The 19,918-nt window shown below is 44.6% G+C and overlaps 1 protein-coding gene across 1 annotated transcript in view; it reads left to right on the plus strand.

Annotated features, from left to right (window-relative positions):
- The window catches only part of ZAP70 (zeta chain of T cell receptor associated protein kinase 70), a 216,483-nt gene that overhangs the window by 44,059 nt on the left and 152,506 nt on the right, over nt 1–19,918 (plus strand). The window contains exon 2 of the mRNA XM_075337827.1: nt 1,067–1,485. Coding sequence (XP_075193942.1) covers nt 1,067–1,485 — 419 coding nt within the window. The remainder of the gene's footprint in view (nt 1–1,066; nt 1,486–19,918) is intronic.

Here is a 19,918-nt window from a genome sequence, read left to right on the forward strand (position 1 = left end):
CACGATACACATTTACATTAGAATACATTAATCATGAACCTTCACTGTGCCGCTTACTTCTGCTGGGGTGGGCATAACCCTGAGCCCCCTACAGCCATGCCCTACCTCTGCCCACTTTTCTAAAAGTTGTCAGAGTCGGCTGGGATTGACATAAAAATGAAAAAAGCCGCTAAATGGCTGTGTAACCTTGATTTCATGGTGTTTTACACTGGAATTCTCGCAAAAACACCTGGATGACTCAGGCCCTAAGTGTTCAAAAATACGTATCTCCCCCATGTTTATTTAATGATAAAGGTTTTGCTAATTTCCATGTTTGTCTTCCCTCATTATGTAAAGCATTCAAGTTATGAGTCAGTAATACAAGACAGGCATCAGATTGTATCTTGCTTATTTGCATTTGTGGGAGTTGGGAAATATTATCATTCATATGCATTCAAATATTTCTTATGTTAAGAAGACTTCTAGTTGAATGTGTAGGTAAATATGCCACATATTAATTCAATATGATATAAAATATTGAGGCACACACTTTATTGTACTGCAAATAGCTGTTGTAAGTGATTTAAAAAGTGTGATGAGTCTGACCTATCATTTACATGAGCTTTGTGTCTGGCCATGATCAGTAATAGCCCGTGGTCACACTAGCATACAGCATCCAATGCGAGAGAATAGGATGCGATATGCTGATGACACTCGGCTCAAACGGCTGTCATTCACTGTGTTCCAATTCTGTCACATGCAAGAATCAGAGCACAGGCGAGGAGAAGATGAAGAGAATATCCCTTAATGACCCATGGCGTGGTATAACAACACTAGTACTATACAAGCAATACAGGTGTGATACCAGCGAAATACTCATGCTGATTGGCTGGATCTTCGATCAATTCCACACTGTATATAGCACCATAGGATAAATGTGGCTACAAGATATATATATAGGCCACGGAAGATGATTGTATTGTGAAAACATTACACTATAATGACTTATCTATATACTGTACCTTTTCCATTCACTTCAAAATTTATTATGTTGTTTAAAATTATACTTTTATCCTTATTTTTACAGTCTCCTCCCTATTCAACATGCCAGATGCTGCCGGTCACTTGCCTTTCTATTATGGCAGCATTTCTCGTGCAGAGGCTGAAGAATTTCTTAAGTTGGCTGGGATGATGGATGGTCTTTTCTTGCTAAGGCAGTGTCTGCGGACTCTTGGTGGTTATGTTGTCTCTGTGGTGTTCGACCTCCAAATTTACCACTACCCTGTAGAGAGGCAACTAAATGGTACATATGCTATTTATGGAGGAAAGCCACATTGTGGCCCAGCAGAACTCTGTGAGTACTACTCAAAAGATGCAGATGGATTATGCTGTGTTCTTCGTCGACCCTGTAATCGGCCAAGTGGAGTGGAAATCCAACCTGGAGTATTTGATCATATCAGAGATAATATGATGAGAGAATATGTCAGGCAGACCTGGAAACTAGAGGTGAGCAAAAATCATGTTATCACTGGAGATGGGGAACAGTCAAATATTCAGATTCGGATTCTTTGTGCTGAATAATTTCTATTATTTGTGTATTCATACCAAATAACAAACCTAATACAAATCAATGGGAAACTTGATTAATTTTCCGGAGAACATTGGAAGAACGTCTGGGAGTGCTGTAAAAATGCTGCAACGGATGGAAAAGTGCTGAAACTGAAAGGGAACAGCATGGGGAAGATGCTTGATGCATTTCTGACACAGCTGGTTTCTGAGAATAATGTTTTCAGCGTTGTCTGGGCATTCAAGCAGGAGAATTATACTTACTGAGACAGCTAGTGGGAGAGCAACCAATCACAGACACTGTTACAGAGGGAGGGCGGGGGAAGCAGTGCATATTCAAGAACTTTAATGATCGGGCTAGGAAGCAGTGTGACAGCCGCGGGGAAATTCAATAAGTATAATTCTCCTGCTTTAATGACCGCACGTCATTTTTTTTTTCACTGCAACTCCCAATCACAGTAATGCTAGTAGCAAAGATGGCTACACTATTACTGTGATGGGCAGGCAATACCTGCATTTTTAGTGGCTGAAAATCAGGCAACAAACATGTAGGGAGGGGACTTGAAACTCACGAAGCAGGGAGCAAAATACTCAACGAGTAGAGACTATTGTGAATACCTTAATATTCATGCGAGTAACGAATAGTGGCAAATATATTGGCTCATCACTGGTTATTACCACAGGGGTGGATACTAACACTAGAGGACCCCTGTACAAGAAGTGTGTCTCTTTACTCTTGCCTTTAGTGGAAATGCTAGGAAAATAACAATATATATATACACCTACACAGAGAAAGATGCTATGTGGAAGCTTCTCACACATGTGTGTAGCCCCATTACCTTCAGGTCGCCTCAGTGTCTCCAGGGACTCCACGTGCTGGGATTCTTCTGACAACAGGCAGGTCAGGTTAACTTCAATGGGAATCGTGACGCCACTCTCGGTAATTGCGGTCAGGGGGTGACCGCCACTGCAATTTAGGGGATGCCTGGGGCTGATGGTAGATGCAGTCAGTTGTTGTGGTCTCCCGAGAGTGAGGCTGGCCCCAGGGCCCAGTGTAAGTGTGTAGTACCACAGGTCGCAGAAGAACTCACACACAGGCAGGAATGTCTTTCAGGGTTTTTACTCACTTTCAGATGGTAGCTGTGAGTCAACCCGGGCGATGATATGATGAACCAGGTGGAACCAGGTATCCCTTCGGCTGATGTAGGGGTGACTGCTGACTCGCCTTCCTAGCCCTTCTTGTTTGGGGTGACTCCTTACTTGTAGTATTGCGGGGATCACCCAGGGAAGTCGCAACTGCCGTTCTCCCCTTTCTGGCCCGTTTGCTGGCAGCGTGGACCAAGGTTAAGATGGCTCCAGGCTCAATCCTCCTTATGGGCCCCCTCATTGCTGCTGATGCTGCGGACTCTGTGTGGTTCGGTGAGGTACATCAAGTACCCTCACCAGCAGGTTTAGCAGGCCAGGTAGATGGGTTCCTGCTCTTGGGACCTGTTTCCCCGTGCGGGCTTGGTCTACCAGTAGTCTCCTTACTCAGCCACCTCTTCACTAGGTGGATTTCAGGCAGCACCACTGGGTAGCCGCTCTCCCCCGCCAGCAGCCACTACAGGTGCAGGGTCTGAGAGGGTCCTGCTCCTCTGCTCTACCCTTCAGACGTGGCTCCTCCACTCCTTCTCCTTTGGCTACCACTGCACAACTCTCTGTCTCCAGTCCCACTAGCCACCAGTAGCTGGGATGCGAGGGCCACGCCCCCTCCCTGGGTCTGCCCAGGGGTCCCATCTAAGCTGTGTGTGTGTCCTGGTTACTAAAGCTGGGTTCACACATAGCGACAGCGACAACGACATCGCTGTTACGTCACCATTTTCTGTGACGTAACAGCGACCTTGTAAGTCGCTGTTATGATCGCTGCTTAGCTGTCAAACACAGCGACGCAGCAGCGATCATAACGTCGCTACATGTGCAGAGAGCAGGGAGCCGCGCACACTGCTTAGCGCTGGCTCCTTGCTCTCCTAGCTACAGTACACATAGGGTTAATTACCCAATGCGTACTGCAGCTACATGTGCACAGAGCAGGGGTCGTGCACACTGCTTAGCGCTGGCTCCTTGCTCTTCTAGCTACAGTACACATAGGGTTAATTACCCTGTGTACTGTAGCTACATGTGCACAGAGCAGGAGGCGGCACTAGCAGCAAGAGCGGCGGAGGCTGGTAACGAAGGTAAATATCGGGTAACCAGGGAAAGGTCTTCCCTTGGTTACTCGATGTGTACAGTGGTTACAGCTTTCCGCAGCTGCCAGACGCCGGCTCCTGCTCGCTTCAGTTCGTCGCTCTCTCGCTGTCACACACAGCGATGTGTGCTTCACAGCAGGAGAGCAACGACGAAAAAATGAAGCAGGACATTCAGCAACAAGCAACGACCTCACAGCAGGGGCCAGCTCGTTGCTGGATGTCACACACAGCGACAGCGACAGGCCGTCGCTGCAACGTCACAGAAAATGGTGACGTAGCAGCGACGTCGTTGTCGTCGTCGTTGTGTGTTACACCACCTTAAGTGTCTGTGTGTCCACACCCTAGTCAGCCTTTGGGATTACCTGTTTTTGTACTCACTCAGCCTGAGTGCAGTACTCAGTGGTGCCTGACGAGGTCAGGGGCGCCACACATGCAATATGCAAAAATACACACCCCCATGGCAAGTGTGATGTACATATTAGACTCTGTTTTTAGCTGCACACTGACCTATGTAAACAGGACCTGTGATCTCAATAATATGATAAAATTTGGTGCAGAACTATTGTATAAGCAATCATTCTATCTCCATCATTCTTTTCCAGCATCAGTAAAACCGCCGAATAACTTGAAATTAGTCAATCGGTTCTCTTAGCTTTCTGAAATTAGCTTATGTAAATGCACACTAACTGTTTCTGTGCAATGCGTTAGCATTTGGAGCCACACTTTTAATTTTGCCCAAGGCGACACTTTGTCTAAGGGGTACTTTGCACACTACGACATCGCAGGTGCGATGTCGGTGGGGTCAAATCGAAAGTGATGCACATCCGGCATCGCTGTCAACATCGGAGTATGTGAATCCTTTTCACTACGATCAACGAGCGCAAAAGCGTCGAAATCGTAGAATCGGTGTGGCGTCTGTCATTTCCATAATTTCGGAAGGACCAATGTTACGATGTTGTTCCTCGTTCCTGTGGCAGCACACATCGCTGTGTGTGAAGCCGCAGGAGCGAGGAACATCGCCTTACCTGCGTCCCGGCTGCAATGAGGAAGGAAGGAGGTGGGCGGGATGTTTACATCCCGCTCATCTCCGCCCCTCCGCTTCTATTGGCCGCCAGCCGTGTGACGTCGCTGTGACGCCGCACGACCCGGAAGGAGGAGGTTCACCGGCCAGAGCGACGTCGCAGGGCAGGTAAGTGCGTGTGAAGCTGCCGTAGCGATAATGTTCGCTACGGCAGCTATCACAAGATATCGCAGCTGCGACGGGGGCGGGGACTATCGCGCTCGGCATCACTACAATCGAGTTGCGATGTCGTAGTGTGCAAAGTATCCCTAAGGCTGGGGTCAGACAACCGTGTAACATGGACAACAATCGCATCACAATGCACAGACTGGCTGGTGGCTCTCTAGACCCAAGCATGACAGTTTCATGAATTACTATGCAGCTGTCTTGCATAGGTCAGGGTGCCATCGGCCAGTCCGTGCATTTGATACCATCGTTATCTATGTTATACGGTTGTCTGATCCCAGCCTAAAACCAAACATGTCATTGAGAAGCCATATTGGTCACATATATATGTGCATATGATGTTAAGAAACTGCTATGTTACCTCAAGAAAAGATGTTGTTAAACCCCAAACCTCTCCATTAAATATATTTATGTCATAAGTGTGAGTGTGCAATATAATGTATATTATAGTTCCGTGATATTGTGAGTTCAGCTTACCTCCATTATCATCAGGAGCTGTCAGCTGTTGCATACAGCTGACACCATGCTCTAATGGCTGATGAAGATAACTGATCCTGGCAAATGAAAAGGCCTCTGTCAGGCAACCAAGTACAGGCGCTTGGTGCACAATGGCAGGGCAAATCATTTAAATACACTTTCCCACCTGATTGTTTGCTACCTCCTTGCTTATCTAGAGCTATGAAGCCAGAGCTGTCAATCAAAGAAGATGGGGTGGAGATAGAGAAAACAAGCAGGTGGGAAGGTGCCTGTAACTGATTAGTCCTGCTATGACACATGGAGCACCTGTACTTGGTTGCACCAGCACTTCTTTAACCCCTTCATCTCTGGGCGATTTTCTGTTTTGTTTTTTTTTTGCTCCCCTTCTTCCGAGAGCCGTACCTTTTTTATTTTTCTGTCAATCTTGCCATATAAGGGCTTGTTTTTTGCGGCACAAGTTGTACTTTTAAATGAAACCATAAGTTTTACAATATAGTGTACTGGAAAACAGCAAATAAATTTCAAGTGAGATAGCACAATAGTTTTTAGGATATTTCATTCACAGTGTGTTCACTATATGGTAAAGCTGATGTGTTGATGTAATGTTTTAGGTCGGTACGAGTTCATAGACACCAAATATGTATATTTGAGCTAAACCGTTAAAAAAATTCACAATTTTGTCCAAATAAAGTGGCACATTTTTTGCGCCATTTTCCAAAACTTGTAGCATTCTCATTTTTTAGAATCTATGGCTCAGTGATAGCTTATTTTTTGAATCTCGAGCTGACGTTTTTAATGGCACCATTTTTTGCGCAGATGCTACGTTTTGATCACCTTTAATTGCATTTTGCGCAAAATTTGTGGCGACCAAAAAATGTAATTTTGGCGTTTAGAATTTTTTTGCCGCTACGCTGTTAACCGATCAGATTAATTGATTTTTTTTGTTAGAATCAGGTGTTTCTGAATGTGGCGATATCAAATATGTGTACATTTTTTATTTTTTTAACCCTTTCATTTTCAATGGGCAAAATGGGGGGTGATTTGAACTTTTAGGTTATTTTAATTTTTTTAATTTTTTAAAACTTTTTTTAACTTTTTTTTTTTTTTTTTACTAGGTCCCCTAGGGGGCTAGAAGGATCAGCTGACTGATTGCTCTTCCATTTCTCCATATCACAACTACACAGCTGAGATCTTGAGAAAAGCTGCTCTCCTCTCACACACGTCGCTCTGCCGATAGTAAGAGAAATTGACTCATGATAGCTACAGGAGTTATCACATGACCCTGTGCTATCATGGCAACCATCAGAAGTCACGTGATCACGTCACATGACTTCCAATGGCACAGGGTAAGTTATGATTTCTGCGGCGCGCTGTTACATCTCACTGTCAGATTTTGCCAGGGAGATGTAAGGGGTTAATATGCACGGGTGGAACGCGATTCCACTCGCACCTGGTAGGCACACATGTCAGCTGTTGAAATCAGCTGACATGTGCGCGGATCGCCACGGACTGCCCATGGCAGCCGCAGGGATTATAGTGACACGATTCATGACATACCCAGTACGTCATGTGTTGTGAAGAAGTTAAAGGGAACCTGTCATGTAAAAAAATGCTATTAATTTTCATATATGACATTAATCTGCAAGTTCTGACACCGTGCAGCCGCTACACTGGGTACCTTGCTACAGGGAGAAAATTAATTTTATTCCCAAGTAGCGGTTGTAATCATAAGCTGTAAGCATTACATCAGTACACACCCAGCTGTCAGTCACTGCAGGGGTGTGACTACTGGCGCAGCTCACTATGCACAGAGCAGTGACTGAAATTGGAGAATAAAGTTTATTTCATCTCAGTAGCCTGGCTCTCAATGTTGTGGCTGCACGACATCAGAATGCTATATTAACTTTGCTACATGTTCCCAACCTTTGCATGCCCTTGTACTCCTGTGGCAGGCCCTATTAGGATGCCTATCAACTTGAGTTAGCTGACAGACATCTTATTCACCACTCCAGAGTATTGAAATATATTTATTATACAGTATGAGCAATCAAGCTTAGGAGTTTAAAGCCCCTAGCGGAACAAAAGAATTAAAAAAGAACATTTTTTTTAGCAATTAAAAATACTTTATCATGTGCAAGTGCACATGATCAGTGTTTGTTCAGGCTTCACTCAGCTGAATGTCCATATGAAAGCGCACATCTCCTCGCTTGTGTTTTTTAATGTGTTTTTGTCACATTCTTTTGTGGCGCCCCTGAGTATATCAGGGTGCTACAGGGTACTGCAATCCTTACCCAGGGTGCAGGGCCTACCCCCCATGGTTCCAGGTTCCTAAGAAACCGGTGTCACTACCATTAGCACCATAAATCCCAATCACACCTCACATTATGACCTGTCAGACGCACCAGTGGGTTGGTTAAGCTGGAATAGGGCCACCCACCTAGGGATCAGGCAGAATGGTGGGAGGGAGGAAGAGGCAGTTGAATGAGAGCCCTCAAAGAGTGAGGAGCTGGAGTAGTGGCTCCTGGGGAGCTAGACTGAGGTTGGGTCGCAGACGGTTGTCCGGGACCAGAGGAGTCGGGGACCGGTGGCAATGACATTGGAAGGATGCGACGGACATAGTCTGGGAGGACTGTCGGCATAAGAAACCCAAAAGAACTGACCGGTACCGAGCACGACAAGGGTACAGGACCAGCGGCGGACTGGAGTATCTGGGGCCCACCAGGAAAAATCAATCTTGGGGCCCACCAGCACCATGCAGTTACCATACTGTATATAGCAGGGGTGGGATTCAAATTTTTAACAGGTTCTCTGTAAACCCTGCCCATTTGAAAACCACACCCATTCTGTAACCACACCCATTCTGTTATCCACACCCATTTTCACGCAATTTCCTCAACCAAAAAATACAAGTAATTTAAAGTAAAATCTCCTTCCCCTCCTGTACCGTCACTGTCCTGTCCAGCACCAGTTGTTCCAGTCACTGTCAGTCTTATTGTATTAAATGATTTTTATACAGTTTTTAAAAATTATTACTAAAGGAGCCCTGCTAAAATTGGAATGGACAACCTTCCCGATACAGATCTCATCCCATTAAGGCCTCTTTCCCCTGCAGATCCCATCCCATTATGGCCTCTTTCCCCAGCAGATCCCATCCCATCTGCTCCTTTTCCCATATAGCTCCCATCTTATGTGGCCCCTCTCCCCATATAGCTGCCATCTTAATGCGGCTCCTCTCCCCATATAGCCACATATAGCTGCCATCTTAATGCGGCTCCTCTCCCCATATAGCCACATATAGCTGCCATCTTAATGTGGCCCCTCTCCCCATATAGCCACATATAGCTGCCATCTTAATGTGGCCCCTCTCCCCATATAGCTCCTATCTCATGTGGCCTCTCCCCATATAGCCACATATAGCTGCAATCTTAATGTGGCCCCTATCCCCATATAGCCACATATAGCTGCCATCTTATGTGGCCCCTCTCCCCATATAGCCACATATAGCTGTCATCTTAATGTGGCCCCTCTCCCCATATAGCCACATATAGCTGCCATCTTAATGTGGCCCCTCTCCCCATATAGCTCCCATCTCATGTGGCCTCTCCCCATATAGCCACATATATCTGCCATCTTAATATGGCCCCTCTCCCCATATAGCCACATATAGCTGCCATCTTAATGTGGCCCCTCTCCCCATATAGCCACATATAGCTGCCATCTTATGTGGCCTCTCCCCATAGTCACATATAGCTGCCATCTTAATGTGGCCCCTCTCCCCATATAGGCACATATAGCTGCCATCTTATGTGGCCCCTCTCCCTGCATCTTTGGCTCACTGAGCGCTTACCTGCTCCAAGCACCGGTGGCCTCTCCTCTGTCTTCCGTCCTCCGCGGCTCTCTGCACACTAAGGGTATGTGCGCACTAGGTGTTTTTTTCACACCGCGTTTTTTGTGCGTTTTTGGCCGCAAAAAAGGCACAAAAACGCACCCGCGGTAAAAACGCGATGCGTTTTTACCTCGTTTTTGGCTGCGTTTTTGCTCACTGCTTTTTTATGCGTTTTTTTATCAGTGAACAATGCCATTAAAGATTGTTGAAAAAAAGGTCTGATGTCATTTCCTTCTTCAATATGTTCTTCATTCTCCACCATGACTACCCACAGTGAGTACCCTGGTTCCCCTGCACCCTGTGCTCCCAAATATTCCACCAAAACCCCAGAGGCTGGGGCTTTCCCTACCTGCAGAGGGACTGACACCTTGCTGATCTCCACGATCTGCCCCGGTACTCCTTCCAGCAGCGGCGGTACTCCCATAACCGCAACCCGCAGGTGGTGTCACAAACTTCTTCTCTGTAAATAATCCACTTTTAAGGATCGGAGTGTCTGCTGAGCCGGGTCCGGACCAATCGAGCCACGACCATCCCGGATCCGAGCACCCCGGTCTGCGTGTCGGGGTGGCACACTTTTTTTGCCACTTTTTTGATGCATGTGTTTTTTTCTCAATAAAGATGGTTGAAAGACAGGAAGCAGGAAAAACAGGAAGATGACCAAAACTAAATAATATCCTGCCCCACTATACTGTATATTGTACACTTGCACCCTTTAGTGCATTTCATGTGGCATTGAAGGGTGTTTCTAGCCTTGATTAACTTAACAAATTAATCAATAAATAAATAAATAAAACAAACAAAGTAGAAGCCCCCTTAGTTTGGATAAACAGCCAAGGTAAAGCAGACAGCTGCGGGCTGATATCATCAGGCTGGAAATGTCCATGGATATTGTGCCCATACTAGCCTTAAAATACCCGCCTGCAACTACCTCATTAGTGGCACATCAAATTAGATGTGCCAATTCTGGAGCTTCACCTCAGCTCTCCTCAATTGCCCTGGTGCGTTGCAATTAGGGGTAATGGTTTATGGGGTTTATGTCAGCTGTATAGTGTCAGCTGGCATCAAGCCCTGGTGTTAGTAATTCAGTGCTGACAGCCCCATTACTGACCCAGTAAGTAAAAAATACAGACAAAAATATTTAATTTTAGTAAACAATTCCCGATACTTGCCCTGATTCACCAATCTATTTACTGAAAAAAAAGAAATGCAGATCGGAAGTAGCCCACCGAATCCGACATAGTCCACAAATGGGAACCTGGAAGACATAAAAAGAGAAAGGTAAAAAAATAAAAACAAAAGACTGTCCTTCATTCACCATTTCTAGGGAGACTGCTGGCTGGTATTTTTTGACTTGGAAGTGCCCAATAATATTGAGTCTTCCCAGCCTGATAATACCAGCCCACAGCTGTCTGTATACCGCCCCGCGGGCTCAGCTGCAACAGCCGAGCCGCTCGGATCCGTGCTCGTACTATGGGTGATGGCTCGAGCCTCTCATGGACCTGGGGGTCATGTCACTCTGCAAGGGAGTTGGCGCTACACGCCACGCGGGGACTTGGGTGAGGAGTTCCACGGCCAGGGCTGCGGTGGTTTGATTTGGGATTTAAGTTCGTGACGCCACCCACGGGTTGTGGTGATTGTAGACACCACCGCTGCGGTGAAGGTATGGGGGCTACCGGGAGCGGTGTAATGGCGCAGCTAGGTGTTAACCCCTCCGTGGGTAGGGGGTGTTGGTCCCAGGGCCCGGTTTGCAAGGGCCGGGATGCAGGGTGAGGTATTGCGGTGCGGTGCGTGATGGCACTGTTGTACTCACTCTGACACAACACACTGGAGTCTCTGGTAAACCAAACGGAGATTCTTTTCCCTGAGGAAGGAGGCAGATGAGTCTCCGAAACGCGTTGGAATGACCTAAATAAAAGAACAAATTATTATATTTATGCTTGTGGTCTCTTAGCGTGGCATAAAACCCGTTTTCCCCAGTTTTTTTAAGCTGAAAATTTGCTCTGTAACGGGGCCGCTGCTGAACCACCTAAGCGCTCATCCACATCTGCAAAGGGGTTGTGACTGGCACAACCCTGCCAGGTGAGTGCATTGCCTTTTTCTTTTTTCACCCTGTAAACCGGGTAAGACCCTATTGCGCCTTTTTCTCTCCTATCACAGTAAACCAAACGGAGTGATGAATGGGGCCCGCAGCCGGCTGCAGCTTCTCCTGGTATACGTTAGTGGTTTCCGCCTTTCTCCTGCACCCCTGTGTATAAATGTTTGACTCCTATGCCTAGACACCGGTAGTCCGCTCCCCGACTTGTATATGCCATAGGAGTCCGTTTGTCTTTTAACGGGGCTTGTGTCGGATAGGTCCTTAAGTCCAGTCCATAATCAGTTGATTTGAGTCGGCCCTGTCAGTTCGGGGCTTTGTGCTGGGTCTGAGTACCCCTCCTGGTGCTCCGATTTCCAATCAGTTCCCCGGTACGGTACTGGCGGGCCACCGCCCGACCCCGGTCCCTACGGTTCTACCGGCTGTACTCCCAGCTCCTGCAGGCGGCCACCACTGTATGCCTCCTTGCCAATGGTGACTGGGCTCTGACCCAGCCACCCGGTAGTCTCTTGGCAGGCCTGGACACAGGACTGCCCGTGAACGTGACTGCTCTCTCCCTCCTCCAGACTACTCTCCACTTGTACTTGAACTGTTGTGTGTGTGTTTTCCCACCTCCAGGCCTGTGAACTCCTCGGTGGGCGAAGCCAACCGCCTGGCTCTGCCCCCCCTGGTGTGGACATCAAACCTGGAGGGTGGTGACAAGCTTTTTAGTTTGACTGATGTCACCTAATCGGGAGGGGGGTGTGGTGTTGTGTGTGACTACCTGGGACGACCTGACTAGTCCAGGGCGTCACATCTGCTTTACCTTGGCTGATTATCAAAAATAGTAGGGACTCCACATAATTTTTTTTAAATTATTTATTATGTTAATCATGGCTAAAAACATCCTATAGTGCCACATAAAAGACACTAAAGGGTGCAAGTGTAGAATCCCTGCTCTAATCTAAGTTCTCACTCCTAGATCAACTCTTTCAGAAATTCTTCCAGAGGAGAGTATGCTGAGCATTACGTACCTGGGTCCTATATAAGACCTGATGACGTGATGTAGCCGGTCAATCACAGTAATGCCAGTAGCCAACATAGCTATGGCATTACCATGTATGGCAGGCAAACCCCACATGTTTTTTGTCTGTCTGATAGTGGTGAAACTTGTGGGGCTGGTACTCGAGCATGGCACAAGAGCACCCGTGATACTCAGCCAAGTAACGAGCGTACACGAGCACCCCGATGCTCGATTGAGTATAGAGCAGTGACAACCACATCCGACTCCATCCATAATAACCTGTCTTAAAAAGTTTCAGAATATTTTACTCATTCAGTGAATGTCAAAGAGAAAATAATGGCAGAATTAATATTTATTGGTAACTACTTCTAAAACTAATGGAATAAAGAATTATCCAAAACTCATATGTGCCCTTAAACATTGAAATACCCCAGAACTTGACTAGTAAAATACAAGCCTGTACACAGCTCCATTGATGAGAAAAATAAAATTATTATTATTTTTTCTCAATAATGTACACTCTGCACCCCATTTTGACAGAAAAAAAATCAGAAATGTAGAAAATTTTGCAAATGTATTAAAAACAAAAAACTGATATATCACATGGTCAAAAGTATTCAGACCATTTGCTCAGACACTTATATTTAAGTCACATGCTGTATATTTCCTTGTGATCCTCCTTGAGATGGTTCTACTCCTTCATTGGAGTCCAGCTATGTTTAATTAAACTGATAGGACTTGATTTGGAAAGGCACACTCCTGTCCATATAAGACCTCACAGCTCACAGTGCATGTCAGACCAAATGAGAATCATGAGGTCAAACGAACTGACCAAGGAGCTCAGAGACAGAATTGTGGCAAAGCAAAGATCTGGCCAAGGTTACAAAAGAATTTCTGCAGTACTCAAGGTTCCTAAGAGCACAGTGACCTCCATAATCCTTAAATGGAAGAAGTTTGGGAGCACCAGAACTCTTCCTTGACTTGGCCAGCCAGCCAAACTAAGCAATTCTGGGAGAAGAGCCTTGGTGAGAGAGATAAAAAAGAACCCCAAGATCACTGTGGCGGAGCTCGAGAGATGCAGTAGGGAGATGGGAGAAAGTTGCACGAAGTCAACTATCACTGTAGCCCTCCACCAGTTGAGTCTTTATGGCAGTGTGGCCCAATGGAAGCCTCTCCTCAGTGCAAGACTTTTGAAAGCCTGTAGAGAGTTTGCAGAAAAACACATGAACAACTCCCAGGCAAAACCAGGCACTGCTCATCACCTGCCGAATACAATTCCAACAGTGAAACATGGTGCTTGCAGCATCATGCTATGGGGGTGTTTTTCAGCTGCAGGGACAATAAGACTGGTTGCAATTAAAGGAAAGATGAATGTGACCAAGTACAGAGATATCCTGGAAGAAAACCTCTTCCAGAGTGCTCTGGACCTCAGACTTGGCTGAAGGCTCCCCTTTCAACAAGACAATGACCCCAAGCACACAGCTAAAATAACAACGGAGTGGCTTCAGAACAACCCTGTGACCATTCTTGACTGGCCCAGCCAGGGCCCTGACCTAAACCCAATTGAGCATCTCTGGCGAGACCTGAAAATGGCTGTCCACCAATGTTCACCATCCAACCTGATGGAACTGGAAAGGATCTGCAAGGAAGAATGGCAGAGGATCCCCAAATCCAGGTGTGAAAAACTTGTTGCATTATTCCAAAGAAGACTCATGGCTGTACTAGCTCAAAACAGTGCTTCTACTCAATATTGAGCAAAGGGTCTGAATACTTATGACCATGTGATATTTCAGTTTTTCTTGTTTAACAAATTTTCAAAAATGTCTACATTTTTGTTTTTTTTCAAGATGGGGTTCATAGTGTACATTAATGAGAAAAAAATGACCTTTTTTGAATTTACCAAATGGCTGCAAAGAAACAAAGAGTGAAAAATTTAAAGGGGTCTGAATACTTTCCGTACCCACTGTAAGTGTTATTATATTACTTGGAAAAACATACTGATTAAGAAGGGGTTGTTCGAATAGTGGATATTACAACCATTTAAGCTAAATGTTTCCCGATATAAATGAGAAATCTTCCCCAAAAAAGCAATGAGTCATATGGCTATGTTGGAATAAAATTGTGATGTGATGGCAAAAGAAATAAATGAAATACTTGAAACAAAGGAAAGAGTGACTCACTAGATTCATTTATCAGATATGAGAGTTTGTCACATCTTACTTGCTACTAAACATTTATGATATTCATGTTGTGTCCTTTACTTTATAGAAATCACTAGTGGTTGTGACAAAAGATCAGAAAGATTGTTCTTTTAGTTTGATGTCACTTGTTCTGGCAATTAATTTATTTTGTATTAAAACCTTGCCAAATCTGTATTGCATTCTCATCACTGTTTCAAAACCCATTCTGTGGCTCCCTTTCCTCATTCCATTATTTTACTCACTTATATGGTGCCATTTTTTTCCGTAGTCCTTTATAGACATTTTCATCACTGTCCCCATTAGGGCTCACAATCTAAATTGGCTATCTGTATGGCTTTGGATAGATAAATTGTTTTGCACGTTAGCAGTGGGCTGGACAGCCCCTTAAAGATGATTTTGTGATTTTGTAAATGTAAATAAATCATTTCATACTTAAGTGTTATATGATATCTGTCATAGTTCACCTCTCTGTCCACATGGCTAGGGTGCGGAGCCATCTCCCGGGCCTCACTTCCGGAGCCTGGATTAAAAGCTGACAATTCTAGTGAACCAGCACCGGCTATAAGTGTAGTGCTGCTTTGCCTGTGATTGCTGGTTCTGTGAGAGATATCCTTATCTGTCTGCTCCTGTGCCCCTGTGCTCTGTCTGTGTTCTGTCCCCTTGTCGTCCCTCCATTCCTCTGTCTCCTCTCCTACCTCCCCACTCAGTTGCTTCCTCTGGTACTGACCTCGGCCTGACCTTGAATCTGCAACTGCTCTTTTCTCCGGTCCGCCTTCTGCCTGTACTGTGCTTGACCCGGCTCACCTGACTATTACTCACATGCTCCGCAGCTCTGCTCCCCAACTGTGCTGTGAGGCAGTGTACAAGAACACTGTGTATTTACTTCTTGGCTCTCGTTGCTCGGTTTGGTGTCTGCTGCTGCAGAGCTCCGGCTCCCCCTGGTGGCAGCTTGACAATATCTTACTGGATTGAGGGCTAGCTGTGACTTAGCTGCTTTCATGTGGCTTTGGATCCCTCTAGTCCAATGATTGGGGAAGCTTAGTCGGATTGTCCTGGGCTGGCTTGCTTTTCATGTATATTCTTTAGGGAGGATTTTTGTTTTCATAGAGCACAAGTAGGGAAAAAGTGAAGCAAAAAAAAATAATTCAAAAACATTTATAAAAAAGATTATGTATATGTGGTTTTCTAGAGAGACTGTTTAAAAATCATTTCCCAGAAATGTTTCATTAGAGTTCAACCGAAATGTCATTCATTTTGCTATAGGTATGTTTATGGTATTTGGTGCATTTTGTTCTTCCCTTTGTGTGAATCTAAAGACTTGTACCCATTACAGTTTATGTGATTGTAAACATCAGAATTATTTTTTTTACTTCTATAAAAGATTTTTGGTTTTCAAACATGATGATGGTTATAACAAAAATACTATATAGTAATAGACAAAATTCCATCTGTGGGGGTAAATAATGTAAAACACAAGATGATTTCCCCAAAGAACAAAGCATTTACATGCATACACATGAAAAGTACGCATAATTTTCTTAAAATAAAGAGCGGTGTATTCGAGATTTTAAACAGGATTACAACACAATTTATTAAAGTAGTATTACCAATTTTATTATGGCCTAATAAAATAATGATATGCCAGAAAAAGATGTGAGTGTGTACCCCGGGGTTCCAGGTCTCCTTAGCTCTCTCATTCTCAAACTTACTAAAGAAAAGAATGACATCATAAAAATATGCCTAACTGATGTTCATGTAACAATCTATAATGGAAGCAAAGCTTAAAGGGTACTTTACACGCTGCAACATCGCTAACGATTTATCGTCGGGGTCACGGTGTTTGTGACGCACATCCGGCGTCGTTAGCGACATCGCAGCGTGGGACACGTACAAGCGACCTTCAACGATCGCAAAAGTGGTAAAAATCATTGATTTTGGAGATTTTGGTCGTTCAAACACCAAATATCGTTGTTTGGGCACTAGCAATGTTGTTCCTCGTTTCTGCAGCATCACACATTGCTATGTGTGACACCGCAGGAGCGACGGACATCTCCTTACCTCCGTCCACCGGCAATGAGGAATGAAGGAGGTGGGCGGCATGTTACGGCCGCCTATCTCCGCCCCTCTTCTGCTATTGGACGGCTGCCATGTGACGTCGCTGTGACGCTGCACAAACTGCCCCCTTAGAAAGGAGGCAGTTCGCCGGCCAGAGCGACGTCGCAGGGAAGGTAAGTCCGTGTGACGGGTGTTAGCGATGTTGTGCACCACGGGCAGCGATTTGCCCGTGACGCACAACCGACAGGGTGGGTACGCTCGCTAGTGATATCGATACCGATATCGCAGCGTGTAAAGTACCCTTAAGCTTCTCACCATTTTCCTTTTCATGAAAATTCAAGATGCTATCTTGATTAATTTTTGGACCTTCTTAAATGGAAAAATAATGAGGAAGCGAGATATGACGTGTTCTCAGGGGTAGGGAATTTCAGGTAGTGTCATCATTTGAAATGGCGCAGAGCTACCCACCCACAAAATTTACTCTTTTGAAAATTGGGTCAAATTCTGTTATACCATTTTTTTTAAAAAAAAGTTGAAAATTGTGATTATATATGACCTTTGGGTTTAGTTTGGGTGATTCCATAATAAAGATTGACAGTCAAATGGAAAATGTGTTTATATATAAAGGAAGGAGTCATTGGGTATATTGATGGGTAGAATTGGGGACTTCCCATTGTTCACTTTGTAAAATGAAAGTGAAACATTCTTGACTAATGGCTAAGGCTGTTTTTAGGGACTTTCCTGGCTCAATCAACATGAGAAAACTATAATCTTCAAATAATGAAATGACATGATCTAGGACCAACCTTTAAACCTCTAATGTCACCATCTAAGCGTAGACATTGAGCCTGTAATTTTAAGAGTGAGAATAAACATCAAGGAGGATAGTGGACAGCTGTGACAGATGTAGTTTTTTCTGTTAGATTGGATTCCATTTTTAAAGACCCTGGTTCAGTGCATGTATTAAGATTTTTAATAGTTTGTAGTATTTGAAACCCAGAAACCCAAAATCTCTAAGAAACAAGAAGCATCTGATGCAACGAAAACTTCTGGGATTTTATTTTTTCAGTACTGCTTATTATATTTTGGAGTCGCCTTCTATTATCAAAGGCCTGTCTTCCCTGAATGAATCCTGTCTGGTCCAAGTAGATCAGTCAGAGGAAAAGTGGAGCCAATCTAAGAGCAATGAGCTTCAAATAGATTTTGATATCGACATTAAGTAGAGATATTGGTCAGAAATTCCAAGGTACATCAATGGATTTACAAACTTTGAGGAGAGCATATTTGAGCTGAAAGCTTTTCTTGAGGAGAGGAAGCCCCTGCATTACTGTATTAAACACTTTAGGTAAATAAGATGTTACTTCGGAGAAGAAATTCACATACGGTAATATGCTTCGGAGATACTATCAGGCCCTGTTGCTTTTTCCAAGAACATACACATAGACTGTCCTTATAAAACTTAAATACTTTATTAAATCACTTAAAACCACACCGTGATTACTAAAAGTGCACAGGATAGATTGCTAGCCCTCAATAGCTGCACCTATCTGTGCACTGCCTACTAGCAGGTGTTGGCACCCTAAAAATGCGATATGGTGCACCCACTTCACAACGACTCTCCCTCATGCCCCTGAAGTCCCTGCCGGAAAAAAGGTGCAGTGCCTAAGATAAGTGCAACAAACAAATTGGTGTGGTGGGTGTACAGTAGGGAGGAAAAAAAACAAACTTATCTCATTGATGTGAACACAATGGTAACTTCAAGCCTCAATGCGCTTCTCCCAGAAGTGGGTTCCTCAGGAGGCCAATAGTAAACTACAATGGTAGTTCAGGAAAACCCTCTGTAGCCTAATGGCTGATTAAAAGAGGGGATCCTGTTGATAAATAGCACACTGCAGACCCAAATAGTGCTGGTGTCCAAGGGAAAACACCCTATTCAATGAGATTTTCCCAAGAACAACAACTTAATAATTCCTAAGAAATCGTTGATGTTAAATGGTCAATTGAGGAGAATTAATTACTTCAGATATCCTCAAAAATTCTGATTATACGGTAGGACACAGTGACTTCTCATTGGCATGGTTCAGGGTGTTAGGGTGAACTCTTAACCAGAGATCACTAGTTGCCTACTGCCTGGTCTAATTGGTGTGGATCGAGTGCATGCTTGAAAAATGAGATCAGACACAGTCGGATATTCATCTTTCCTCGACAGAAGTCAGCCCATGCTCTGCCTTTATTACAACTGAGCTTTCTCTGATATAACCTTGCAAAGGGGCATTTCCGGATGTGTTCATTGGTCAGTGGGTCGAACAATGTGTTAGTCCATGAGCTGATTGGTGGGCGTCATTGTAGGCGGGTCTATGACATCATTGGATGGATCCATGGTGATGGTGATGGGAGGGACGTCATCTGGTGGATCCATGCTGATGGTTTGGTCTGTGATGTCATCTGATCTTTGGGTTGGTCTTCTAGCTTGACCAGGGGTCTTCCCTTATAAGGTATCTTCTTACATCTGGACATTCCTTGCATTCCAGGCAAGGTGTGGAGAAACAGGCAATGGCAGCCATCTTTATATCTGTGTCATGTATATGATCTGAAACCTGAATTATGTAAGGCAAATCGACATATTTCCCACAATCCCTTGTCAAGAAGTTAATTAAGTATTTCATCTTATGGCTCTCCTCAACAGTCCCCCCTAAATACTTTATTAACCTTCTGACCCTACCGTGGTCCTCTAACACATCAGCTCTAATGCTTTAACTGCAACCTTTTTTTCGTTTTGCTATCCGCTATACAAGCAATACTAAGCCTTTGCCCCCACTGATACAGACTGCTAATCAGAGAGTTGATCACATCCCGCACACACAGTTCACAGAGGCACAGGTAACTAGAACAGATTTATTTAATGCTGAAGAGCTTACTCAGAATTTGAGATTAATCGATTAGAAAGAGTAAGGCAATTGTAAGAATAAGCTTCTTACTGTTATGCTGCAGCTTTTAGCATTACTGTTTCTGAAAGGCTGATTCTCAGTCAATATCCGAGTGCTGTCCGCGTTTTCGAGACTTTTCTACCCGAATACACCTGATTGTATCACAACACTAATGGATCTCTTCTTGTCTCGGGTCTATAATCTACCACCAGGAGGCCTTTAACAAGATTTCCCTTACACATGGATCCGATTACCTTCAGT

This window comes from Anomaloglossus baeobatrachus, chromosome 1, assembly GCF_048569485.1.
Source record: "Anomaloglossus baeobatrachus isolate aAnoBae1 chromosome 1, aAnoBae1.hap1, whole genome shotgun sequence".
NCBI classification, from domain to species: domain Eukaryota; kingdom Metazoa; phylum Chordata; class Amphibia; order Anura; family Aromobatidae; genus Anomaloglossus; species Anomaloglossus baeobatrachus.